This window comes from Peromyscus maniculatus, chromosome 10 (genome assembly GCF_049852395.1).
Source record: "Peromyscus maniculatus bairdii isolate BWxNUB_F1_BW_parent chromosome 10, HU_Pman_BW_mat_3.1, whole genome shotgun sequence".
In the NCBI taxonomy this organism is placed as follows: domain Eukaryota; kingdom Metazoa; phylum Chordata; class Mammalia; order Rodentia; family Cricetidae; genus Peromyscus; species Peromyscus maniculatus.
The window spans coordinates 72,680,996-72,708,763 of NC_134861.1; the positions used below are offsets into that span (position 1 = coordinate 72,680,996).

At 44.1% G+C, this 27,768-nt stretch overlaps 2 protein-coding genes across 4 annotated transcripts in view; one reads left to right on the top strand and one right to left on the bottom strand.

Moving 5' to 3' along the window:
* Noa1 (nitric oxide associated 1) overlaps positions 1 to 5,861 on the bottom strand; it is a 15,196-nt gene extending 9,335 nt beyond the window's left edge. For all 3 annotated transcript variants that reach the window (XM_006985849.4, XM_042257554.2, XM_076546489.1), the window contains exons 1-3: positions 4,356 to 5,861; positions 3,019 to 3,183; positions 1,786 to 1,991 (exon numbers count right to left, since the gene is read on the bottom strand). In XM_006985849.4, the coding sequence (XP_006985911.2) occupies positions 1,786 to 1,991; positions 3,019 to 3,183; positions 4,356 to 5,499 (1,515 nt within the window). In that variant the 5' untranslated portion in view covers positions 5,500 to 5,861. The remainder of the gene's footprint in view (positions 1 to 1,785; positions 1,992 to 3,018; positions 3,184 to 4,355) is intronic.
* A 91-nt stretch (positions 5,862 to 5,952) lies between these two features.
* Positions 5,953 to 27,768, top strand: part of Polr2b (RNA polymerase II subunit B) — a 43,547-nt gene continuing 21,731 nt past the window's right edge. The window contains exons 1-10 of the mRNA XM_006985850.4: positions 5,953 to 6,167; positions 10,036 to 10,108; positions 11,248 to 11,398; positions 15,432 to 15,544; positions 15,663 to 15,882; positions 16,445 to 16,603; positions 20,115 to 20,279; positions 22,790 to 22,986; positions 23,130 to 23,249; positions 23,657 to 23,843. Coding sequence (XP_006985912.1) covers positions 6,149 to 6,167; positions 10,036 to 10,108; positions 11,248 to 11,398; positions 15,432 to 15,544; positions 15,663 to 15,882; positions 16,445 to 16,603; positions 20,115 to 20,279; positions 22,790 to 22,986; positions 23,130 to 23,249; positions 23,657 to 23,843 — 1,404 coding nt within the window. The 5' untranslated portion in view covers positions 5,953 to 6,148. The remainder of the gene's footprint in view (positions 6,168 to 10,035; positions 10,109 to 11,247; positions 11,399 to 15,431; positions 15,545 to 15,662; positions 15,883 to 16,444; positions 16,604 to 20,114; positions 20,280 to 22,789; positions 22,987 to 23,129; positions 23,250 to 23,656; positions 23,844 to 27,768) is intronic.

Sequence of the window (27,768 nt, forward strand, 5' to 3'; positions counted from 1 at the left end):
TAGGAGGCTGAAGCAGGAGGATTGCCACAGTTCTAGCTCGGACAGTGTAGTATTCCCAAGACCCCGTCTCAAAAAACAAAAACACCCCTCTTCTCCAAACCAATCCAAACGGCAAAATGGTCCTTCTACTTTCGGAACAAGTTCATAACTTGAAAATCCTATTTCTTCTGAACATTTGTTAGAACATCAGTGTTGTGCATGTTGGCTTGTTAGGACCAGAGGCTATTTTGTTTTTTAAAGATTTGTGTATGCCTGTATGTGGGTGCCTGCAGAGGCCAGAAGAGGGCATTAGATGCCCTAGAACTGGAGTTATAGGAGGTTGTGGGTACTGGGAACTGACTTGGCTCCTCTGGAAGAGCAACAGTGTCTACAGCCCAACAGCAGGCAGTATTAACCACCAAGATGTCTCTCCAACCACAGGATCACAAGTTATTAAAAAGACTGAAGAAAAACAGAAAAGGAAAGATAGGGGTTACCAGATTCTGGTAAGATTTAAGGAAGATAAAATTCATTAAAAAATGAATTCACAATAGCTAAGCTATGGAACCAATCTAGGTGTCTATCAACAGAAGAATGTATAAAGAAAATGGGTTTTATATACATAGGAAGTTTGAGTAGCCAGAATGAATGAAGTTATGTTTTTTGCAGGAAAATGGATGTAACTGGAATAAACATTAAGCAAAATGTGTGTACCATCATGCTTAGCTAGATATAGGTTGTTCGGCTGGAACCTCCAGCTTACTCCTGCTTGATCCAGCAAGCCGTATTTCTCTCTGTCCAAACCCCACCCTCTCAGAGACTCTCCAAGAAAGCAAAAAGCCCAGTTCTGCAGTCTTGGTGGCTATAGTAGCTCCTCCCCTTAGGATGCCAGGAGCCCAAGTTCCCGCCCAAAGTGCTCAGCTTTTGACCATATGTGGGCACAAACCCAGCCTGTGGCAGACACGTCATCACCCCTCACCTACAGGCTATAAAAGCTCCCTGCTTTAGTTCAAGCGTGTGACTCCTCAGGTCCCCAAACTCTGGGGCTGGAGGACTCACCTGGGAGTTGCTTTGCTGAAACCGTTCTTTTGCTTTTTCAGTTTGGCCTGATCTGGCTTACTGTGGCAGAGAAAACTATTATTGCTTTATAGAAAAACCCATTATAGGCTAAATTTAATTAGACAACAGCTAAGTTACCTGTGAGACAGTGTAATTTGAGTGAAAGGATGGAGAGTGGCAGGATATGTGGAATTAACCTTATTCTAAAAATATGGTCACTTGACCACTTAGAATTGAAAGGATTTCAAGATGTGTCAAGGGAATACATACCGTGTTTGTTCCATACAGCTCTGAAGAACAATGGGTACAAGTTACTGGGAGACTTTCAGTGCAATGCAAAGAGCAGGCAAAAAAATAGCTGAAAGCCTGGGAGTGCAGCTGACGTTGCTCTGATAAGTTGTCACTTCAGCTCAAACTATCTGACATTATAAGTGACATGTTTTCAAGGGAATTCAAGCATGGACTAGGAAGCTGGATTGTAATATTTATAATTTCTAGCCTTAAAATAAAGGAACCCGTAACACGTCTCCCTAGGGTAATAACCACAATGTTAATACTGTTGTTTGCCTACAGGATGTCAACTAAATGGATACAGAATCTGACGGCACATGGAGTCATCCTTGAACTGCTTTTATAAAGAAACTGGAGTCGAGTTTTAAGATGGAAGCCCACCTCTTGTTGTCGGCCAGTTAAGACAGTACATCTACAATGAAAAGTAAACATTTCTAAAAGAAACCGAATACATACACAGTTTTCTTTTGTAATCCCTGGGGTGTCGTAAAACCAGTGGGCGTCTCTCACGTCTCCTGGGGTCAGTTCTACCTGTCTGGTATGTTGGCGCCCAGCCACAACAGGTTCATCTCCCATGTCGAAGGCCAAGGAGTCGGCATCAAACTCAAAGGGAACTTCTTCCTTCTGTTCTGTGGAGTGCCAGAATGTTCTCCCAACTCTTCCTAGAACAAATTAAACCGAGGTTATCAGACATTCCTTTAATGCTTTGATTCTGGGGCATATGAAAAATTTTGTGATGGGTTCTCTGTATGTAGTTCAAGATGGTGTTAAATTTATGATTTTTCTCTCCTCAGCTTCTATAGTGATAGGTAACAGATCTCTCTCTCTCTCTCTCTCTCTCTCTCTCTCTCTCTCTCTCTCTCTCACACACACACACACACACACACACATATATATGTATTTATCTTGGTTGTTGTATTTTGGAAAAGATCTCATGTAGTCCAGACTTGCCTCAAAATTACCATGGAACTGAGGTTTTTAAAAAGAATCTCCCAAGTGTTGGGATTACAGGTGTGTATCTGACACTCCTAAAGACCTTCCCACCTCAGAGACAGGGTCTCAATATGTAGCTCTGGCTGTCCTGGAACTCTCTATGTAGACCAGGATGGCCTTGAACTCACAGAGATCCACTTGCCTCTGCCAGGACTAAAGGCATGAACCACCAGGCCAGGCCCTGAAGACATCATTTACGTGTATAAATATGAAACTCTGGGATAAGGACACTTTTGTCTTCTTTTTTGAAGGTAACGTGAGTCATTCTCTTGCACGGTCAGTTGTGTTTCAGGCTATGTATTTTAGTCAGGTGGTGTTAGGAATCCCTTCTTTTTCATTAATGAAATCAGAAGAGATCAAGGAGATGGACACCTAGCTAAAGACTTTACAGCCTCTGCTAGTTTGGGTTTCCAAGCAACAGTAACCTTTCCTACAAAAAGCCTATATTCCAAACTAGGGAAGGAAGTCTCCTCTTGCAGAAAATGGCTGCACTGCATGGTCCAGGACAGCTTTGTCATGGACCCTCCAATGGCTGCACTGCATGGTCCAGGACAGCTTTGTCATGGACCCCCCAATGGCTGCACTGCACGGTTCAGGACAACTTTGACATGGACCCCCCAATGGCTGCACTGCACGGTTCTGGACAACTTTGTCATGGACCCAGGAAGAGTTTTCCTACAGAGGGAGGATGCATACCTACTACGTAACCGTGCTTTTTCAGTTGGTTGAGTTGACTTTGTTCTTGTTCACTAAGATCTTCTTCAGCTTTGGTTGCCTCCTCTTTAAGCCTTTTTTGTCTTCTGAACATCCTGTAAGGTGTTGGGTTGCAAATAGGAAACTTCAGGAGGTTTAATGTAGTACCTGAAATACCAAGAGTGAGTGTTTCACAAAAACCCAAACATTTCTGATTTATTTAATTTAACCTTCACGGCAACCACAATGTAATTATTTCCACTTTACAAATGAGGAATTAGGGCTAGAGACTGGGTCACAGGCTCACTCAGAATCTGGGTACAAATTTTGCAAGTCTGTTTTACCCGCTTCCCCATACATCCTCCGGTATTAAGTGTGAAGTGCCAAAGGGCAGCTAACAGAAGTTAAACCCTGGTTTGAAGGGGACAAATTTCTGTCGAGCTAATTCCTGAGACTGTAACTCTCCAAGTACATACGTTTCCCCTTAGCTTCTTCCTTCAGCCAGGCTCTTGGTATGCACCCTCAGGCTCTGCCTCCCCATCGTTGTGATGACAGACAGACAGATAGACAGATGGACAGACAGAACCACCATGCCAACCTCTTAGTTTCTTTAACTCAGAACACTGATATTTCTTCTCAAGAAAACTCCACACCAAACCGCATCAATTCCTTCATCTGTCTAGTATAACAGTCCAAGAATAAATAAATCCAAAGGGTGAAGAAGAGTCTTAGAGTAAGAAGAAGACAGATCCTTTTTTTCTTCTTTTGTATAGACAGTGGCTTATGTATCTACCTCACATTAGCCTCCAGCTATGTAGCCGTCTTTGATGGCTTCCTGATCCTCCTGCCTCCACATCCCAAGGGCTGGGGGATACAGAAGTTTGCCACCACACCTCGTTTATGAGGTACTGTATACTAACTCAGGCTTTGGGCATACAAGCTAAGCACTTTAGCAACCAAGCTTTATCCCCAGCCCCTCTAGAAACATTTCTATTAGAAAGTCAAACGTGGGGCTGGAGAGATGGCTCACAGGTTAAGAAAAGTGGCTACTCTTTCAGAAGTTCTGAGTTCAATTCCCAACAACCACACGGTGGCTCCCAACCATCTGTAATGAGATCTGGTGCCCTCTTCTGACCTGCAGGTATACACACAGTTAGGGTACTGTATGCAAAATAACTCTTTAAAAAAAAAAAAAAGAAAGAAAACCAAAAGTATTGAATTCGCAAGCACTAAACTGTCACAAGAGGTATGAGCAAAGTGGGGATAAAATTTTTAAAGGGACGATTCCAGACAACTCAAGGTGCCTGGGTCAAGCCTATTTCTCAACAATGGGATCTCACCTGGCCAGGGGGAGATGGTGGCCCTGTCGATGGCTTCGGAACCCTTGGCGGTGCAGTAGTCAGACTCCAAGAGCGTGTTAAAGAGAGTGGACTTGCCGGCGTTCGTGGTGCCCACCAGGTAGACGTCGCCGCGGTAGCGCCAGGAGCGCTGAAGCGCAGAGATCAGTTCTTCAACTCCATAGCCGGTCTTGGCGCTGATCAGCCGCACGTCCTTGACCACGGTGCCGGACCTGGTCGACGGATACGGATTCTTCTTCTCGTCCCGAGGCTCATCCCCGGTAGGGTACTGTGGTCCTCGGTGGCCAGGGGCCACCACGAGCCCGGCGCGGATGCAGTCGTCCCACAGCCGCTGCCGCAGCCGCTGCAAGTAGCCGGGCGCGTCCTGGGGCAGCAGATCCACTTTGTTCCCCAGCACGAAGACCTGCTTGGGGCCCACCAGCTTGGGCAGGTCGGGCAGCAAGGCGTCCGGCAGGTCGAGCAGGTCCACCATATAGAGCACCAGAGCGGGCCCCGGCCGCCGCAGCGCCGCGCTCACTAGCTCCAGATACTGCTCGCGACTCACCTGCAGGCGCAGGGCACGCCGGTGATGCACCAGCAGCCAGCAGCGTTGGCACACGGTGCGCGCCGGGCCGCCGATCGCCTGGGTCGCACCGCGGAACTTGTCCTCCGGCAGGTAGCCGGGCAGGCCGGGGTGCTGGCAGTGCAGCTCGGCCCCGCAGCCCGAGCAGTAGATGCCGCTGGGCGGCGGCACGGTGGCGTCTGGAAGCTCGGGGACCTGCAGAGTCCGGAGGCCAGCCCGCAGCTTCTGCTGAAGCCGCTCCTCCCGCCGCTGCAACCTCTGTCGCTCCTCATCCTGCTGCCGCTGCTGCAATCGCCGCAGCTCTCTCAGCTGTCCCTCGGGGTCCTGCTCCGGGACGTACTCCGGGAACAGAAAGCGCTCCTCCGCGTCGGGGCCTTCTTCGTAGTCCTCGGTCGCCGTGGAGCTGGGAGGAAGCCGGCGGCCCAGGGAGGATGAGCTCTGGGAGAAAGCGGCCTCCCGCTGGCCTCCCAGGAGCCCCCGTGCAGGGCCGTGGCCCGCGGCGGCCGCCGTCGGGCCCCGCAGGAACCCGCACAGCAGCCGGCGAGCCAGGCGCGCGGGCAGCATGCGGGCTGGCGGCCGGGGAGGGGGCGGAGCCTCGTGCGCACGCCCGCGAAGCCCCTCCCTCAGGAGACGGGACGCGAGGGAACTGTCCCACGGCGTGACTGGTCCCAGGTTTCTCGCGATGAGAGCTCCGAGACGCGAGAAGTCAGCCCGGCCGTTGCCTAGGCGCAAAGTCGAGCTTGGGTCGGGTGGGGGGCGTCGTCGTCACACGCCCAGAGCCTCTCTTTCATAAAAATCGACTGTGTCATTTGTGCAACAGCACTAAAAAAAATAAATAAATAAAATAAAATAAAATAAAAAAGCACGCGACAAGAAACTTTTCATGAACCGGATCCAACTTCCGGCCTAAGAGGAAGCTGTCTTCCGCGGCAGCCAGCGACCCGTCCTTGGCGCATGCGCACCTCGAGCCCCCCCCCCCCCCCCCCCCCGCGTCAGGCTTTGCCGGCCTTGCCTGCCGTACGCGCAGGCGCAAGTCTCACACACCTCCCCGCCCCCCCCCCCCCCATCTCCCTGTCCCCGGTTTGGGCGCCGAGGATTCTGGGAGACGCCGGAGACGGAAATTGCTTGTTCTGGGCTCTCAGAGTTGGCCGCTGCGGTGTTCGTCTCCGGCTTCGTGAATTCGGGTTGAGCGGTCCAGAGACCTTTGGCCAAGATGTATGACGCCGACGAGGGTAGGTGACCACGTAAGACGCGCCCCGCGGTAGCCGCCTAGGCGGGGGACCTGCAGGGATGAAGGGTCTGCGCCACCTACCCCATCCCGGCCGTGGCGCGCGCCCCGCAGCCCCGTTCCTACGCTTTAGCTGGGCTGGCTAGCAGGGTCAGCTCGGGGGACCCAGGGGAAGCTTGATTGCTCTCTGCATGGTCTCCTGTTAAGTCTGCCGTCACCTTCCAGAATCGACATAGTGTGCAAATAAATGCTCATTAACTTTCGGGTGTTTTGACGTTGATTTCCTTTTCACCCCAGTCGACTTGAATGTTTGTTATTAAGTCGAATTATTATTATCTTATTTACGGTACAGGGGATTGAACCCAGGACCTGCACGTACTCTACTTCTGAGCCATATTCCTTTTCCTGAGCTCAAGTTTTGACCACGTCTTGGTGCTAGATATTGTTATACCCTGGAAATATTAGGGGCAAAGAATGGTTTCTGGATTGACATTCCTTCATTTTAAGTAAATGCCTTAACCAACCAGACAAACAAAAACATTATTCACCCAACTCTCACCTACTTCAGTGGTATTCAAAATTGTTCATGATTTCCTCCTGAAAGCTACTCATCTGTTCTGCTACGTAACTTCCACTTAATCATTACTTTTTCTTTTACTTATTACTTATTATTGTTTATATTCTCCGGATGATCTAATCCATTCTCCATGCTTGCATTTACTGTCCACTTGTGCATGACTTGAATACATTTTGTTTATTTAGACACAGTCTTTAGACTGTGTACCATAGGCTGGCATTGAACTACTGGAGATTTTCCTACCTTAGCCTCCCAGGTGCTGGGCTTATGGGCATGAGCTAACGTGCCTTGCAATTTAGTTGTCCTGAATAGATAACTGGGATATCTCCGAGGCTCTCTAAACCTGCTACTATTCACTCTGACTCACTTTGTCTATATTTTACACACACACACACACACACACACACACACACACACACTGACTGAGATTGTGTCTCAAAAAATGTGAATGTGTGTGAACTTGCTTGTCTCTTTGTGCACCTCCTGTCTCAGCCTTCCTTGTGCCGTGATTACAGGTGTGTGCCAGTGTGCCTGGCTTTTTACGTGGGTGCTGGAGATCTGAACGCAGTTTTCATGCTTGTACAGTAAAGCACTTTGCCGTGTGAGCCGTCTCCCCAGGGCCCTCCCCTGCCTTTTCTTGAGTGTGCTATGCTGTCTTTCAGCATGATGTCTTTTGGACAGGAGCCGTCTTTCTTCACTCCTCCCACACTCACTGACTCCTTCTTGCCTGGTTCACTCTGGTTTTCAGCTTTTGGGAAGACTTTCTTGTCCCCTTCGGGTCCTGGTAAGGGATGTCCTTGTTACTCTGTCTGTTGATTTCAACTTGTCTATTTCCCCAGTAGGTGATCTCTGTTAATGCTGCAGCCATCTTTATCTTGGGAAGGACGGTGACTTCTAGTGCCTGGGCCATAGTAAATGTTCATAGTCAGTAAATGTTTGATGAAAGAATGAATGCTCTTCTTGAATTTATTTTCCTTGACATTTTTTTTTTCTTTCTAGAGACAGCTACTTACTAAGATTTTGGTTGGCCTGTAGCTTGCTATGAAGGCCAGGTTGGCATCAGACTCCCAGACATCTGTCTGTCTCTGTCTGTCAAGTGCTGAGACTTAAAGACATAAGCCACCACACTCAGCTTAACACCACTCTTAAACAGAGATGTCCCTTAATATCTTGACTTTGATCTTCTTTCTCTGCATAAACTTTTCCTATTTCTTACTAATTTGCTGATGACTCCAGCTTTCCATATCGTATGAAACTTTTCCCTCGGTGTCTGGGATTGACTGCAGGTCTTGTCCATGCTAGGCAGCACTAGCCCTGGGCTACATCTCCAGTCCAGGGTGGAAGTTTGAGTATCACGTATCTTTGAAAAGTATCTGAAGAGTGAAGCATGCTGTACAGAAATATGTAGGGCCACTCTTGTCATTTCCCCCTTTTTCTTCTTTGAATTTACTTCTACATGGCAGTGGTATTAAATACTTGACCCTTTCAGAGCTAGAATCCTCTGCTGTTTTACATACTAGTGTCTTTTCCATGTCGTTCTAGAACATTCCAGAAGCATGTATCAAAGTTACTTTGAATGTATATCAGATTTCTGAATAGAAAGCTCTTAAGCTTTATAGACTAAAAAAATAAAGTACAACAAACTTACTCTATCATAGAGGATGGGGCTAAATTTTTAAGGATACATTTTTTTCCAAGTACCTCTTTAATGTTTGTGTGCAATAGTAATTACTAATCCTTACATATAAGGAGAGGGATAAAACAAAATTTTGTTACCTAAAAAAATGTCAGTGGGGGTTGGAGAGATGGTTCACCAGGTAAGAGTGCTTGCTGCCTTGCGGTGGTGGCGCACGCCTTTAATCCCAGCACTCCGGGAGGCAGAGGCAGATGGATCTTTGTGAGTTCCAGGCCAGCCTGGTCTACAGAGCGAGATCCAGGAAAGGCGCAAAGCTACACAGAGAAACCCTGTCTTGAAAATAAAAAAACAAAAAAAAGAGCGCTTGCTACTTGAGTCTAGAGGACCCAGGTTTGGTTCTTATCACCCACACCAGGCAACTCTCAGTTCCTTGTAACTCCAGTTCAGGCATATCCGATGCTCGCTTTTGCCCTCCACAGACACCTGCACACATGCATGTGCATGCATGCACACACATAATTAAAAATAAATATCTTTAAAGAAATGTTTGTGGAGAGCTGGGAATATAGCTTAATGGTAGAGTACTTGCCTAGCACATGTGATACCCTCGATTTAATTCCCAGCACCTCATAAAACAAAAAGGCTCATGAGATCTGTTGGGAGAGTATTAGGAGTTTTTTAGTGACAGTTAAGGCGTCAGAGCAAACAAGTCAGAACTGCATTGCTTTTTCTGATGTCCATCCTGAAACCAGGTGACCTTATTCTAACAGCATTCTTTATTTACTGGAGAGTTGAAAATTACCTAAATTCAAGGAGAGGATGTATAGAACCTTGTATCTTTGTTTCTTTTTGAGACAAATTCTCATGATGTAACTCAGGCTGGCCTGGAATTTATGGTGATCTCCTAACTCTTGCCTCCTGAGTGCTGGGATTACAGGTGTGCACCAGCATGCCTCTCAGACTTCTTATCTTAATAGTAGGAGTATCACATAGAAGAGCATGAGAGGTAGGAAATATAGTCATGGCAATCTTTGGGAAATAGAGTCTGTACAGACTAGGCATGTTGGCACATGTCTTTAATCCCAGGACTTGGGAGGAAGAGGCAGGAGGATGGGAGGAAGAGGCAGGAGGATCTCTAAGTTCAAGGCCAGTCTCTTCTACATAGTTCCAGACCAGCTAGTCTATATAATGAAACCCTGTCTCAAAGAAGAAAAAAATGTATACATATACACATATGTAGATTGTACATATGTGAAGTATGCATATGTACATATATGAAATGTTGCTATAATAGGCCACCCTAGGGTGTTTCTCAGTTATTGAAATTCTTTTCTGTCTCCTAATCCTTGCCTCCAGTCTCTGAGGGCCTTATTAGTCAGAGGACTCTGATCTGGCTCCTGATTAGCTCTTAGTATGTGGATTTTCTGGAACAGACAGAAATTACAGACTCACCCAACTTAACTGAAGCCTTGTTGTAAAACCTCTGTGTGTAGGAAGAATATTAATGTGACATAGGCGTATGTCATTAATTGTCTGAAACTCTAGGAAAGTGGGATGAAATGACTGTCTCATTCAGCAGAGTGCTAGTTTACTTCGTGGGGGTAAGGTGTGAACCAGTGGCATCTTACTGCCAGTGAGCAGAGTGTTTTGTTTTTGCAGATATGCAATATGATGAGGATGATGATGAAATCACTCCAGATTTGTGGCAAGAAGCGTGCTGGATCGTGATCAGGTAACTTTAGACCAAACTGAACAGGTTTTAGTAGATACTGTAAGATGTGAGGGATGTCCTGTTACTCTGTACCTCATAGGTCGATCTTGCTGGGCCTCCTGTGCTTACTTAGGTACTTACCATGTATTAGTTACTTAACAAGGGTTGCTTTGTTTTATCCAGACAGTACCGTATCAGCTCTGGATGCTATAGACTGGCTGACTTTGAGTTTGTGGCACTCTGGCTTCAGCCTCCAGAGTGCTGGGGTTGTAGGTGTGCATCACTGTATCTGGCTGTATTTATTTATTTAAAATATTTCCATCTTAGAGAAAAGCTAAACAATTAATTTATGGTCTTCATTGGAGCCCCTAATATTTACCTTATACTACATTTTCTTTTTCTTGTTTTTTTTTTTTTTCTTTTTGGTTTTTTGAGACAAAGTTTTTCTGTATAACAGCCTTGGCTGTCCTGGAATTTACTTTGTAGCCCAGGCTGGCCTTAAACTCACAGAGATCTACCTGTCTCTGCTTCCTGAGTGCTGGTATTAAAGTCATGCGCCACCACATCCAGCCTACATTTCTCTTTTCCTCTCCATGTACATTTCCCCCTAGAAATATTGGAGAGTAAGTAGCAGATACTTCTACATAATCACAATACAGGACAATAATCTTTTAATCTTCAGAATCTTACTATATTATTTGTGATGCTAATCTAATTCCATGTTTTTAAATTACTATAAATGAGTAAAGTCACACATCCATGTTGTAGTTCAAAGCCTGCCCATTTCTAAGTGTAATTGAGCTGAAGTAAAACATAGGAAGAAGTTCACGAAAAAGCAAGTAAGTGATAAAGTAATACCCTGTTATGTTAGGAAGCTACACACCAGTGTGACCACGACACCGACAGTCACATTGTATGTAATAACATGGCAATAGGAGAGCAAAGCTGCCTTATAGTTCTTCTGTTGTACTTTAGTTAGTTTGCCCACTTTTCCCTCCAAAACATAATAATGTCTACAATACTCCTGGCCTTATGCAGTGATTGTCATATATCGATTGACATTTCCTTGAGTATTTGTTGAATTGGATTAAATGGAAATGGGGAAATATGCTAGAAAACAAACTGAGTTGCAACTGAAAATGAACTTAATATTTCCCTAGTTCTTACTTTGATGAAAAAGGCTTGGTCAGACAACAGTTGGACTCCTTCGATGAGTTTATTCAGATGTCTGTTCAAAGAATTGTGGAAGATGCCCCGCCGATTGACCTGCAGGCTGAAGCTCAGCACGCCAGTGGAGAGGTTGAAGAGCCGGTAAGGAGGTTGCTTTAACGTTGCACAGGTGAAGGAGAGTATTGGCCTGGGTCTCAGTCCAGTACCACCCAGTCCAATGCCAGCAGCATTTGCAGTACAGTGTATGTACAACACATCCACTTAGCTCTGGATTTAATCTAAGACCTTAGTCTCCCTTCAGGTAGTGTGTATCTGTTGGTATTAGGATGGGCTGTCAGTCCTTGTTCACACTGGTAAAGACTCCCCTGAGCTCTATCTCCTTTCTTTTTTAGTTTTTATGTCATGGCAAGGTCTTGGTAAGTTGCCCAGGCTGGCCTTGAATGGGCTCTGTTGCTTCTTGCCTCTATCTTCCTAGTAGCTGGGATTTACAGGCATGAACCCCCACACCCTCAGTGAATCATTAGTAGCTGGGAAGAGGGCACTCGGTATGAACACCTACTGAAAGAAGTGAGCTGTAGCCGGGGCGGTGGTGGCACACGCCTTTAATCCCAGCACTCGGGAGGCAGAGCCAGGCGGATCTCTGTGAATTCAAGGCCAGCCTGGGCTACCAAGTGAGTCCCAGGAAAGGCGCAAAGCTACACAGAGAAACCCTGTCTCGAAAAACCAAAAAAAAAAAAGAGCTGGAAATAGTTAAGTTGCTGTACATGACCCACGTCTAATCTTGTGGTCCTCTACAGTCTAAGAATTGTAGCTTGAAGAACTATTTCTCATTGGTTTATTTATTTAGGACAAAGTATCTCTTTCTGACTAGAGCTGGCCTTGAACTTATGATCCTCTTGACTGAGCTTCCTTGAGTGGTGGAATAACAGATGTGCCACCATGCCCATATTCTTGGTTTTTATTTATTGCATGGAATACATGGTCACAATATGAGATAAAAAAGGGAAATTACTCAGGTATAATAGCTGGTTTAATTTTTTTCACTTATAATTTTTAATTTATACATAGGCATTTTTGAGTAATTTATACCATAGCAATGGTATAGTCTTATGTTTTTTATTAAATAAGTGTTTTAAAGAAGTCCAAATTAACGACTGACCATCAACAGTTGCAGAGAAGTAGAGAGGCAGCTGTGGAAACATGTTTTGTTCTGAGAGACAGGGAAACTGTAAAGCTACATGAGGTAGGGACAGTCTCCGAAAGAGAGCTAGAGAAAGAAAGCTTACTATTTCTAGCCAGTCTAGTCTCTTTTCTCTAGATTGTATCCTAAGGGCTGATCTATTACTCTTATTCTAGTTGGAGCTACTGCACAGAATTTTGCCTTAAAAGCAAAAGTAAATTGGCTTTTCAGGGACTGTGCTAGAAAAAGTACCATAATGTACCTTTTAAATCCCTGGGTCATTTTCTCTTCGTGACCTTTGCATAAGAGGAGAGTTAAAAGTTACACAAATTCTGAGTGCCGTATGGTAAATACTGCAGGAAGAAGCCATTTCTAAGGCTTGGCTGATTGGAAAAGATGGAACTTCAGTTGACAATGAATGCAGGAATAACTTTTCTCAGCAAAGGTGGCTTAGGTGTTTCCAAAAGAAAGTAGTTGATGTACTTAGCTTGAGTATTGGGTGGTATCCGCAGTAAGCATTGGGTGACATTTAATGTGTCTGGTTTTGAGAGGTCTTAGGTGAAGGTATGATGCAGCCAGATCCTCAAAGGCTGTGGAGAAATGTTTAAGGATTATCAAAGGAATGTATAACATAGAGAAAGGTTACTATAAATGGTGTAGACTAATGGAAAGGTCTGGAGACAAGTGAAGATTGTGCAGTAGCCTACACTTGAGGTGATATCTAGGGTGATGGTGGACATGAGGAGTGGAGGGTCACTTTCCCTCCGTTCGCTGACTATTCCAACTCTCGTTGTCTTTTACTTTAGCTTGGGAGAGGAGTGTCAGGAGTATTTCCTGCATAAATATCCGCGTAGTCCGTCTCTAAGGCTTGGTAATAGAGAGAAATCCTGCATTTATTTCTTTCAAAATAGTTCTTTCCATGGATTGCTTTATTAGGCAGCAGATAAATGTTAAAAGACTTTGTTTTTTGTGGTAATGGGAATCACAGATGGGACTTCACATAGGCCAGGCATGGGTTCTACCACTGAGCCTTGGCCTTCAGATGGATGTTTCATTGAAATGCCTTTTCCCCTTTCTCAGACTGAGCTGTAGTCAGTCAAATTGGAAGTCACTTTTTTCTTTTAAGACAGGGTTTCTCTGTGTAGCTTTTTGGTGCCTGTCCTGGATCTCACTCTGTAGACCAGGCTGGCCTCGAACTCACAGAGATCCGCCTGCCTCTGCCTCCCAAGTGCTGGGATTAAAGGCGTGTGCCACCACTGTCCGGCGGAAGTCACTTTTATAGGAAGGTTTGGGTTTTAAAAACAGGACTAATTGAAGAATTTTGGTTTTTTTTTCCTCCTCTAATGTCCTGTTGATTAGGAAAACCTTGTTCTGAATGAATTTATCTTTTTTTTGTTGTTGTTCTTTGGACACTGAAATTTCCATCCTCACCAAGGAAAGTGTACATGAAAATGTGTGGATCATTACTAGAAATCGGTTTTGATTTGCAGTATCTTTCTGCACTTGCACAGTGCCATCATGTTACACATAAATGTCCTAGCTGATGTTCTCAAGAGCATCAACAGGACTGAGAAGAAAGACAAATACCAGGTCCTTATCAGGCCATGTGCCAAAGTCCTACACAGTCCCGTTTCTGACTGTCATGATGGAATGTCGTTACATTGGTGAATTTGGAATCATCGATGATTTCAGACCCAGAAAAATGCTTGTGCACCTCACAGGTGGGACAAGAAATGTGGAGTGCTCAGCCCCAGATTTGAGTAGCAGTAAGATCTATAAGTAGTAGAATCTGCTGCCATGCTGTCTGTCTGGTTTCATTGTACTGACAGCCTCAGCCAGCATCCTGTCCCCTGAGGAAGCAGGATGAAAATACACAGGAGAAAATTTTGGGGTCCTTTTCTAGGGAAGGGAAGGAAAACATAAGTAAAATGCCTCAATAGGGCCGAAATCAGTTTTGACTTTTTCGAAATAAATTTAGAGAGGATGTCATTGCAGTTTTTGTTTACTTATGGTAGCTGAAGTCTGTTTGAGCCAGGCATAGTAATGTATGCCTGGAATCTGAGCGTGTGAGGGAAGAGGCAGGAGGGTCAGGACTTGAAAACCAGCCTTGGATATAATGTCAAGATAGAAAGTGAGGCCATTTTGAGCTAAGTGAGATCCTTTCTCAACTCTCCCACTCCCAATAAAAAAGACTTGATTGTCTTCTGTAAGGAAGCCTTCAGATGTAAGAGAGCATCCCTGAGGGCTGGAGAGGTAAATGATCTGAGTTTGGTTCCTTGCACTCCTGTCCAGTGTCTCACACCATCTTTTGGCTTCCTTAGGTAACTACACAGGCGGCATTCACTTTCAAAGACAATCTACACATTACTACATTAGCCAGAAATAGAATTTTTTTTTTTTTTTTTTTTTTTTTTTCCTAGACAGGGTTTCTCTGTGTAGCTTTGTGCCTCTCCTGGGACTCACTTGGTAGTCCAAGCTGGCCTCGAACTCACAGAGATCCACCTGGCCCTGCCTCCCGAGTGCTGGGATTAAAGGCGTGCGCCACCACCGCCCGGCAGAATTTTTTTTTTAAGACTTGCTTTGTAGACCAGGCTAGCCTCAAACTCAGGGAGCTTTGCCTGCTCCTGCCTCCTGAGTGCTGGAATTAAAGGTATGTGCCACCATTGCTGGCATAAAAATAAATCATAACAAAAAAGGACAAACCATATCACTGTAATATAAATTTTAAGTTTAGAGTATTCTCACATTAGTAAAGTTGATTAATTTTTATCAGTTTGTAGAGTTGCTTCTACTTAAAATGCTAATGTCAATTAAAATGGAGTCATTAAAACTTTTAATGTGTGTTTTGAAACAGGATCTTGCTATGTAGCCAAGCCTGGCTTTAAACTCCTGATTCTCTCACCTTGGTCTTTAAGACATACATTAAGAGCCTGGCCTTTAAAACTTGTATAGGGAAAATTATTTATTCTTTTCATGCTTTTTGTTTAATTTCAGCCAAGATATTTACTGAAATTTGAGCAAATTTACCTCTCCAAACCTACTCATTGGGAAAGAGATGGTGCCCCTTCACCAATGATGCCAAATGAAGCCAGGTTGAGAAATCTCACGTAAGAGATACCTTTTTCTTTGTTATCACTTGACATCAAGTACAATTCAGAAAATGGGCCTTAACCAGTTGCTTTCGTAGACAACTCATGGCCACCTCTGACCCACTTTTGTTGGCAGGTACTCGGCCCCGCTTTATGTTGACATAACCAAGACGGTCATTAAAGAGGGCGAGGAGCAGCTGCAGACCCAGCACCAGAAAACCTTCATAGGGAAGATCCCAATCATGCTGCGCTCCACCTACTGCCTGCTGAATGGCCTAACAGACCGTGACCTGTGTGAGCTGAACGAGTGTCCTCTGGATCCTGGGGGCTACTTCATTATTAATGGATCAGAAAAGGTACGGTGGCACTAATAAAGATGGTTAACAGTTAAATTACTACAGTTCAATTAAAAAGTGTCCCTTCTGGAGGTGGAGACAGTTCAGAGGATGATAAGATCACTTGCTACTCTTGCGGAGGATCCGAATTTGGTTTCCAGCGCTCCCACATGGAGTAGCATAATCATCTGTAATTCCATTTCCGGGGATCGGATGCCCTCCTCTGGCCTCCATGGGTACCTGTATACACACACACACACACACACACACACACACACACACACACACACACACACACAAATAAATCTTTACAAAAAGAAAAGAAGAAAGTACGTATTACTGCAGATAACCTGAAAGTGACAGTTGAATTATTGAAGGTGTGACAGCTAAATGTAACATAACGAAAGCTTTGTGTAGTTGTGCATAACGTGCACTAGAAGTTTGGCCAGTTGTTGAAGCTTGTTTATTTTATAAAGTGTGAGCCTGGGTGGCCGACTAAATAACTATGCAGGTTTTACTTCTTGCCACTTTAGTGAATGACATTTTGGGTTTCTTGGCTGTAACTTTCTTACTGTGTCTATAGGTTCTGATAGCTCAAGAGAAAATGGCAACAAACACAGTCTATGTGTTTGCCAAAAAGGATTCCAAATACGCCTACACAGGAGAATGTCGATCGTGTCTGGAGAATTCTTCCCGACCCACCAGTACCATATGGGTTAGCATGCTGGCGAGAGGAGGACAGGTATGCTGTCGCCTGGGATGTGTGACATTGGGGCTGTTCCTTTGTGGTTACGTACTTCTTTTTGTACTGAGCATTGAACCCAGGACCTTGTACATTCTAGGCAAGTGCTCTATCACTGAGCTACCTCCCCAGCTCTGTCTTATTTCTTGTTTTATAGTTTACCACACTATTTTCTTTTTGAAGATTTTTGTTTATTGTTTTTTGAGCCAGGGTCTCACTATGTAGCTCAATTTGTCCTGGAACTCGCTATGTAGACCAGGCTAGTCTTGAACTTAGAGAGGCCTGCTTCTGACTCTGAAGTGTGGGGATTAAAAGGTGTATGCCACTGTGCCCAAATTATTTATTTTTAATTATGTGTATGTGTGTGTTTATATGTGGATATGTGCATGTGAGTGCAGTTGCTTAAAAAGGATCTCTTTGAAGCTGTAGTTATAGGCAGTTAGGAGCTGCCCAATGTTGGTGGTGGGAATTGACTTTTCTGCAAGAGCATTACATGCGCTTAGCCCTTGAGTCATGTCTCCAGCACCACCAGATTATTTTCTTAACTAATATATATATATATATTTGGTTTTTTGAGACAGGGTTTCTCTGTGCAGCTTTGCCCCTTTCCTAGAATTCACTCTGTAGCCCAGGCTGGCCTCGAACTCACAGAGATCCACCTGCCTCTGCCTCCCGACTGCCGCCGCCACCTGGCTATATATGTAATTTTTTAAAAATATTTTAGTCGCCAGGTTGTGGTGGTGGCGGACGCCTTTAATCCCAGCACTCGGGAGGCAGAGGCAGGTAGATCTCTGTGAGTTCGAGGCCAGCCTGGGCTACAGAGTGAGTTCTAGGAAAGACTCCAAAGCTATACAGAGGAACCCTGTCTCAAAAAAACCAACTCCCCCTCTCCCCCAAAAAATTACATTTATTTAGTGAGTGTATGTGCATGTGCACACATGCCACAGTGCACTTTGAGGAGAATTTGGATAATTAGTTTTTACCAATATCCCTTTCTATTTTCATATGTGAGTTCTGTTTTAGGCAAGACAATTTTGGATGTGGTAACTGTATGATATAGGATTGTTTCTTAATCTTCTGCTTGTCCTGAAGTAAAATGTGTGTGGCGCATGCGTGCTTGTGCTTACATGCGTGCATGTTCATGTGGAGGCCGGAAAACAACCTTGAATGTCATTCCTGAGAAGCCCTCCACTTTGTTTTTTGAGAGTCTCATTGAGCTGCAGCTCTCTGAATAGAATAAGATTGCTAACCAATTAACCCCAGGAATCCCTCTTTCTCTGCTTTCCCATCCTGGAGATTACAAGTGGAAGCCACCACACGTAGCTTCTTATTTTGAAATTTGTGTTTGTGTTTTTCCTGCATGTATATCTACGCCACGTGTGTGCTGTGCTCACAGAGGCCAGAAGAGGGTGTTGGATCCCTTGAGGCTGGAGTTACAGATGGTTGTGAGCTGCCATGTGGGTTCTGGGATGCAAACCTGGGTTCTCGGGAAAAGCAGTGCTCTTGACCCGTCCACAGCTTTTTGTGTGGGTTCTGGAGATGGAACTCAGGCCCTCACACTTGCTGCAGCAGATCCTTCACTGACTGAGGCATCTTCTCAGTCTGCTGAAGTGCTATTTAAAAATAAAAATTGGCCGGGCGGTGGTGGCGCACGCCTTTAATCCCAGCACTTGGGAGGCAGAGCCAGGCGGATCTCTGTGAGTTCAAGGCCAGCCTGGGCTACCAAGTGAGTTCCAGGAAAAGGCGCAAAGCTACACAGAGAAACCCTGTCTCGAAAAAACCAAAAAAAAAAAAAATAAATAAAATAAAATAAAATTTGATTTATTTTATTATGTGCATGGGAGCCTGCATGAATGCCTGTGTATTACATGCGTACCTGATGTCCAGGGAGGCCAGAAGAGGGGTCTCCTGGAACTGGAGTTAAAGATGGTTGAGCTGTGCCAGTGGGTACGGGAATTGAACCTGGGTCCTCTGGTAGAACAGCTTACTTGACGAGGCATCTCTGCATTCACTAGGACCAGTTTTAAAATACTTATCCTGTATGTGTAGGTGATGATGGGGCAGGGGACGTGGCCACAGCACGCATGGAGGCCAGAGGACATCTCTGGAGCCGGTTCTCTTTACCTTCTTTGTGGGTTCTGATTGTTGAAGTCAGCTCTCCAGGCTTTACCACCTGACCCATCTTGATGATGATACAAATAATTGACTGAAGGGAATGTTAGGTGGCCAAGTAGAAACACCTGAATAGCAGTTGGAGAGACAAAGGCTGGTGGTGTAGCTTAAGGTTCAAGGTGGAGATTTGAGTTTAATGTCTACACTTGTTTCTGGATAAACATGTGAGATGGACTAAGTTCCCATGGAGGGAGTTGGGGAGTGGGGGAGGGAAATGACAGTGGAGTCATGATTGAAATTATGAGGTCACGAGGAGGTAGAGCAGATTTGAAGCTGAGAACTGTGACAAAAACTGGAAACCGTGACTGCTAGCATGGGCTGGTAACTTCTTTGGGGCTTGTATGTGTATACAGTTCAAGAGGAAGAATCTAGAGAGGAGATGCTTACACATGAGAGGCCGTTCATTTAGAAAGTATCCAAAGAGATGAGCTCTGACTTCATATTTACTTTTCATTCTGTGCTTAGCTTTTCCGATATTGGTCTTTTTACACTTCTTCTTTTTAACCTAACCTATTTTGAGAAAGGATCTCTATGTAGCCCTGGTGGTTCAGGAACTCACAGAAATCTGCCTCTCTGCCTCTGGGTGCTGGGATTAAAGACATTCATACAATGACCAGCACCCCCTAATCCATTTCTTTTTAAGATTTATTTTGATGTATATAAGTCTTCTGCCTGTTGTGTATGTGTGCACACCATGTGCATTCCTAGTAGTCACAGAGATCAGAAGAGTGCATTGGGTCATTTAGAACTGAACTTGAAGATGCTTGTGAGTTGCCATATGGGTGCTGGGACCCGAACCTGAGTCCTTTGCAGGAACAGCAAGTGCTCTTAACCACCAAACAATTTCGCCAGCACCCCTCACATTGTATTTTTTGTTCCCCTCCTACTGTGGACAGGGGATGGCAAGGTAACAGTCGTTTTTTTATTCTTTGGCAGCCAAAGTCATTTCCAGATGTGGTATTTGGTGGTTCTTAGAGAATCTTGGCAGCAGATAGTAGAGAATTGAAGTTCTCTTGGATTTAAATGACCAGCTTGTTCATAAAGCAGTTAGCCTGCTGGGTGTGTTGGTGCACACCCTTAATCTCAGCACTCCAGAGACAGAGGCAGGCAGATCATTGTGAGTTCTAGGCCAGCTGGGCTACAGTGAGATCCTGTCTCAAATTAAAAAACAAAAAACGAGTAAGCCTATTTCAGTGGTTTTTAAAAGAAGCTTTGGACAATGGATAGACATGCTTCTTTTGAAATGTGTAACAGATATACTAAATGGGCCATTTGCTGTTTTGTGTTTCTCTGTGCTCTCGTATGTTTATGTTCTGATCACATTTATTTTCTTTTCTAGGGTGCGAAGAAGAGTGCTATTGGCCAGCGCATCGTGGCAACTTTACCGTACATCAAGCAGGAAGTTCCCATCATAATTGTGTTCAGAGCACTAGGCTTTGTGTCTGATAGAGATATTTTAGAACATATCATTTATGACTTTGAAGACCCAGAGATGATGGAAATGGTAATGAGAAAGCACATGCGTGTTTCCTGTTTGTAAGAAGCTTAGAGATTGTGATTACGCTGATCTTAAAGCAGCAGGCATGCTCTCAGGAGCGGTGTACCTGCTACAGACCTGTGCATTTACCGTCGTGTAGTGGAAGCTCAGTTCGGCCGAGTCTCCTCCCAACAGTTCTCTGTAAGGAGACATGAAAAGTGGAGGCCGCTGGAGACCACTGAAGCAGCATGAAGAAGCGGCCATGAGCAAGCCAAAAGTGCCAGGCTGTGCAGTGTAGGAAAAAACGGAAGAGGAGCAGTTGGTGGCTGGTTTTTGTTTTTAAACTTTCTGTTTGAAAGAATCTCTAACTTTCAGGGAAATTGTAAGAATAGTACTAGAACTTTGTTTACTCAGATTCAGTTAGGTTTGTCACATTTTCTGCCTTACTCTTTCTGGCCACTTGGGAATAAGTTGTAGCTGTCATGCTGGTGTAGTGCAGTGTTTGTTTCCTAGGAAACAGAAGATTCATTGATATAATCATAGTATAGTTTTGTTTTGTTTCACGAGACATGGTTTCTTTCGTGTAACAGCTCTGGCTGTCCTGGAACTTGCTCTGTAGTTCAGGCTGGTCTCAAGCTCATAGAGGTCCGCCTGCCTCTGCCTCCCAAGTGGTGGGATTAAAGGTGTGCGTTACCATTGCCCAACATAGTATAATTATTAAAATCAAGAAATTGAAAAATAAATTAATTTGACAAGATGGCTCAGAAGATAAAAGTTCTTACTGAAAGCCTGACAACTTCAGTACCCAGAACATGTATAAAGGTGGATGGAGACAACCATCTCTGCAGAGTAGTCCCCAGCCTTTACAGCATACAAACTAATAATAATAGTGGCATTAGGGCCAGCAGATGGGTCAGTAAGGGAAGGCGTCTGCCACCAAACCTGTCTCAGTGAAGTAAAAGAATTGATTTGCTTTAAGTATATTGGTTTTTGAAAATTATTGTCTGGCCGGGCGTGGTGGCGAACGCCTTTAATCCCAGCACTCGGGAGGCAGAGCCAGGAAGATCTCTGTGAGTTCGAGGCCAGCCTGGGCTACCAAGTGAGTTCCAGGAAAGGCACAAAGCTACACAGAGAAACTTGGTCTCGAAAAACCAAAAAAAAAAAAAAAAAAGTAATTGCTTGACTCACTGTACATCTGGGAATTTTACTGTTTTTGTTTGAGACAGGGTCTTGCTTTTTGCCCAGATTGGCCTAGATCGCACTGTGTGTAACAGGCTGTCAGTCTTCTTGACTGTCTCTCCAGTGCTGGGATTGCAGGCATGTGCCACCATGTCTGGCCTTGACGGTGTATGTGGCTTTTTCCTGACCTTTGGTCCCAGAATTAGATTTGTATGTTTAGAACTGTGGATGAATAAGAGAACACACTCGAGTCACATTCTAGAAAAGCATTTCCGTATGTATGATAGGATCTATGATTGAGGGGTAATTACAGATGCCAAACTACTTAGTGCCACCCCTTGCTTATTATGTCTACTATTGAGTACAATTGGAAATTGAGAACTTTAAAATTGGAGTAGAACTCAGGGAAAAAAATTTAATAATTTTTATTTTATATAATTGGTGTTCTGCCTGCATGTTTGTGTGAGGTGTCAGAAGCCTAGGAACTGGAGTTACATATGGCTGTGAGCTGCCATGTGGGTGCTGGGAATTGAACCTGGGTCCTCTGGAAGAGCAGCCAGTGCTCTTAACCTCTGAGCCATTTCTCCAGCCCTAGGAAAAGGGTTTTTTGGGGGATGGGTGGAAGTAGGGGTGCTGGAGATTAAACGTAGGTCCTCACATGCTAGGCAAGTTCTCAGACAGTGAGTTATAGTCCTAGCAAGAATTATTTTAGCCAACCCTTTCCTAGATAGGAAACTATCAATTTGATTGCTCAGAGGCCATGGATAGTAGCAGGAATGGTGTATAGCTCTGTTCCACAGTGCAGTGTTAAAGTAGTCCTTTTCAGTGTAGTGAGTGATTTCATTTATAGGTTAAGTGCTTCTTCCTACAAGCACCGAAAAGAAAACTATTCATTTGTAGCTCTGCCAATTTTAATTGTATCATGAAACTTCTCTAAATATATTTGAAATATCTAGAAGAAATGACTTGTTTTTTGTTTTAAACCATTGGTCATTAAAATATAAAAAGCAAACGTGCTACTTTTAAATTAATGGAATTACTTGTATTTTTTGAGAAACTGAATCGCTTACACTGGGTGGATTTTGACAGATCTATATCTCTAAGGAACCTTTCAGGTCTGAAATGTTGTGATCCCTTGACTTTTTAGCAGTAGGTTAGAGAGTTATTCCACATTAGGTAAAATTAATATTAATAAAGTCATATTATGTAAAAATATAAATCTCGGGGGTTGGGTATTTAGCTCAGTGGTAGAGCGCTTGCCTAGCAAGTGTAAGGTCCTGGGTTCGGTCCTCAGCTCTGAAAAAAAAATTTATATCTATATATATCTGAAAAAAAAATTACTGTAAATTGCTTGGTAGGTTAAACCATCTCTCGATGAAGCGTTTGTCATCCAAGAACAGAATGTCGCCTTAAACTTCATTGGTTCAAGAGGGGCAAAGCCTGGTGTTACCAAGGAGAAAAGAATTAAATATGCAAAAGAAGTCTTACAGAAGGAAATGCTGCCTCACGTTGGCGTCAGTGATTTCTGTGAGACCAAGAAAGCCTATTTCTTGGGGTAAGTTAATTTACTGTTTGAGAATCTTTGCTAAGTTACAATTGAGATAAGTGTTCTCCTTAAAGTTGAGGATGGTCTTTATGAGCTATGTGTTGAGATATGTCAAGAAAAGCCAAAAATGAAGTTTTCATTTTCTCTTCTAGGTATATGGTTCATAGGTTACTTCTAGCAGCTTTGGGTAGAAGAGAACTAGACGACAGAGATCACTATGGAAACAAAAGATTGGATCTTGCTGGGCCTCTACTAGCATTCTTATTTAGAGGGTAAGGAATTACAGAATGCCAGTGCCTAAGTAGAGAGAATTCATTACTTCATTTATAGGTGGGTCTCCTTTAATGTCCCAGAGCGGCTCCCATGGTCTCCTTATACACAAATACTTTGGATTTAAACTCACGTCCAGATGCTTTCAGAGATACTTTCATTAACTGCCCCATTCCCTCAGATGCCTAGATCAGTACATAATGCCTTTTTTGATCATTGCCTCACTAAAGACTTTTCTTTAAGCACTTTGTCTTAACTATTCTCTCTACTACATGTGTATATAGAGTATATGAACCCAAAAAGAGTGATACAGACTTACCCTGCCATGGCCTTTTTTGTGGGTGGAATTGTCTGTTGAAAAATTTTGTAGGCTTTTCTATGTTTACAGTAACACTGTCTTATTTGATAGAATGTTTAAGAATTTGCTGAAAGAAGTACGGATCTATGCACAGAAGTTTATTGATCGTGGGAAGGACTTTAACTTGGAGCTGGCAATTAAAACTAGAATCATATCTGATGGGCTAAAATACTCTTTAGCCACTGGGAACTGGGGTGACCAGAAGAAAGCTCATCAAGCCAGAGCTGGCGTGTCCCAGGTGAGGTGACATTGTGCCTGTGCATTCATGGGAAAGACTTGCGGGGATGCCAGTGCTTCATTTCACTGAACATAGTGATTTTGTTTTTGTTTTCCTTGGTCAGATGTAAAATTTACTAGGGGTTTCTGAATAATCAGATAAAGTTTTTCTTAAGTTACCCATCATCATTAGTTAAGTTTTTGGCTTGCAATTTGGAAACTCAGGGCAGTAAACTAGAATAGTTGGGATTTGAAAACGTCTGAAACCAGTGGCATTATCATAGGGCAGGGAAATAAACAGGGTCCCGATATACAGCCCCGGCCGGCCTCAGACTAGTGTTCATCTCTCCTTAGCCTCCAGAATCCTGGGATTACAGCTTGTGCCAGCAAAATTTTTATCTCAAAAGCTCCATATTAGAAACTAAACCAGAAAATTTCTAGGCATGCTCTTTATTTGAAAATATACTTCTTAAAATTGGTGTGGTGGCTCATACTTGCAGTCCTAGTACTCTGGAGGCAGGAGACAATAAGACTGCTTCAAGTTTGAGGCTAGCCTGTGCTACAGAGTGAGAGCCCTATGTCAGAAGACAAAAAGTGGTTCTTCCAATGTTTCTCTGTTCCTTAAAAAACATGTTTTATTTCCTTTCTTTTCTTTCTTTCCTTCCTTTCTTCCTTCCTTCCTTCCTTCCTTCCTTCCTTCCTTCCTTCCTTCCTTCCTTCCTTCCTTCCTTCCTTCCTTCTCTCTCTCTCTCTCTCTCTCTCTCTCTCTCCCTTCCTTTCTTTCTTTCTCTCTCTCTCTCTCTTTCTCTCTCTCTCTTTCTTTCTCTCTCTCTCTCTCTCTCTCTCTCTCTCTCTCTCTCTCTCTCTCTCTCTCTCTCTCTCTTTTCTTTCTTTTTTTTAAGACAAGGTTTCTCTGTGTAGCCCTGGCTGACGTGGAACTTGCTCTATAAGACTAGGCTGGCCAGCTGGGCGGTGGTGGCACATGCCTTTAATCCCAGCACTCGGGAGGCAGAGCCAGGCAAATCTCTGAGTTCCAGGCCAGCCTTGTCTACAGAGTGAGATCCAGGACAGGCACAAAAACTACACAGAAACCCTGTCTTGAAAAACCAAAAAAGACTAGGCTGGCCTTGAACACAGAGATTCACCTGCCTCTGCCTCCCCGGTGCTGGGATTAAAGACATATGCTACCAATGTCCAGCTTTTATTTATTCACATGTGTATGTATGTGTGAGTTCCTGGGCACCAAGTTCATGCAGCATCCTACTGAACCCAGGAGAGGGCATTGAGGAAAAGGTGCTAGGATTGGAACCCAGGTCCTCTGCAAGAGTAGTACATGCTCTTAAGTGCTGAGCCATCTTTCCAGGCCCAAATTTATATATAACTATATATTTTTGTAGATACTGGAGTTTAAACCTAGGATCTAACACTGAGCTACGCTACCCCAACCCTTATTTCTATATTCAGTTGCATGTATAATGAATATAGTACCTATCTGCAGGTACAATAGTGGAGGAAAACTGTTGGTTTATTATTTTTAACTGAGATAGGGTTTCATATAGCTCAGCTGTCTTCAGATTTGCCATGTAGTTAAAGGTGACCTTGAATTTCTGATCCTTTTGCCTTTACCTTCCAAGTGCTAGGATTACCAATGTGTAGCACTGTGTCCCCTTTATGAGGTACTGGAGATTAAACCCAGAGGTAGATGCATGCCATCTGAGCTATATCCTCTAGGGAAAGCTCTAAAATTCTCTTAAAATAATATTTTAAATGGTTAGGGGGATACACACACCACAATGCATGTGTGGTGGTCGGATGACAATGTGTGGGAGTCTTACCTTCAACTGTGTGGAACCTTTTACCCACTGGCCCACCTAGAAAAGCTTTGTAAATACTCATTGGGCATTTAGCTTTTGTAGAACTAGTTTTTGGAGATAAGGTCTCCTTACCAGGCTGGGCTGGCCTTGAACTTAGACATTCCTCTTGTTTCTGCTCCTAAGTGTTGGGGTTGGAGGTGTGCACCAGGCTTAGTGTACATATTTTCATAGTTTTTTAAGCTAGCTAGTATCAGTATTACCTGATTGATTTGGCATTCAGATTCCAATTTTAAGTTCCTGATCCCTAGAAACATAGATACTTTAAGAGGCTGCTGGGAGGCTGCTGATAGCTAAGCTCTGCAGTTTGTAGTTGCTTTTCATTCAGTAAGGATTTATTTAGTGTACTTGTAATTCTGTCCTCAGAACATGAATTAGATACTATCCCACCCTCCAGGAGGTCATCAGCATCTACTGAGGAAACAGATTCATGCATATGTAGCTCTTTAGATGGCCTGAGTAGAGTGTGATAAATGCTACATTGTGAATTCAGCTCAGTGATTGCCATTGGCCCTGTGGTATGTCAGGTACTAGCTCATTAAAGATTCAAAGATGGATAAAGCACAATCTCTTATCTCCAGCAGTTTACTGTTTACACTTGCCAATAAACATAACTAAAAGAAGGCTCTGTAAGTATTAGAGAGAGTTATATAAGCTACTCTGGGAATGCTGACAAGATACTCATTGAGCCTGAGAGGTGAAAAGGCTAAGGGGAGGTCCCACCTGAGCTCAGTGTTGAGCACATTGAGGAATGAGGAGGACAGAAGTAACAGCTCACAAAGAAGCTGCAGAAAAGCATCGTAACATCCTGAGGGAAAGGAAGAGGCAGCAGAGAGTGTGGTGTACGCTGGGGGAGCTGGAGCAGTGGGGATTTTAAACCAAGTGCAAGGTTAGGAAAGCCCGCTGGAGAGGTGAGCGGAGAAGAGCTCATGGGGGTGAGGTGTGACATATTTGTCTTCTGGGTATCTCTGCAGAGTCGGCTGTATGAAAACAAGTGATCAGTAGACCAGGTGTGAAACAATTGGGGCCTGGATTACAGCAGTTTTGTATTGATAGAGTCAGTTCTAAGGAATATTGAGAAAGTAGTTTTAAAAAATGTAAAATTTTATGTTTATCTGTGTGTGTGTACTTCCCTGTGGAGGTCAGATGATGGGGCCAGGTTCTTTGGTGCTAGGGTTATAGGCAGCCTTGAGCCCTGTGACATGGGTGCTGGGAACCAACCTCTGGAAGAGCAGAAAGTACTCTGACCACTGAGCCGTCTCTCCAGCCCCCCATGTGAATTTTATGAGACTTCGGTTTTTTTTTTCTTTCGAGACAGGGTTTCTCTGTGTAGCTTTGCGCCTTTCCTGGAACTCACTTGGTAGCCCAGGCTGGCCTCAAACTTACAGAGATCCACCTGGCTCTGCCTCCCGAGTGCTGGGATTAAAGGCGTGCGCCACCACCGCCTGGTTTATGAGACTTAGTGATTGGCTAGTTGAATGGTGGAAAACTCTGTAATACATGGAAAAGAGGACAGTTCTTCGTAGAAGTGGGTCAGATAGCTTTTAGTAAAGTGCTAACAGTTCATTAGGCAGAGCAAGGTGAGGAAGAACTTTGGTTCTGTTGGTGGTCTAGTGGCCCAAGGCATTGGGCAGGCTTTATGGCTTTCCTGAGGAGGGTACTATTCGGAGACAGTAGGGGAGAAGTGTTTGGAACGTCGTTGAGAAGGTGTTTTAGAACATGATTTCTGTAGGCAGTGGCAGTGTGTTTTAAAAAGTTTACTACTTTTTAAATGGATGAGTGATGTAGATGCATCTGTTTCAGTAATTCTGGAAACTGAGGAAGAAGGTTAGAGATGCCAATAACACAGGAAAGGGGCTGTATTCCTTTGCTTCATGTCTTACAAGGATTTGAGTTGGTATTTGCATCTGTTCCATTCAGAGGCCTCTGCCTGGAGAAAGTGCTGGGATTAGTTCTGACTTAATGGTGACTTCTGTAGTCAAAGGGTATGAATTGACAGCATATACTTTTAACACTTGTTAGTAGCTAACACATACCAACTACTGTCTGTCCTAGGGCTAAGAGACAGCAAAGAAT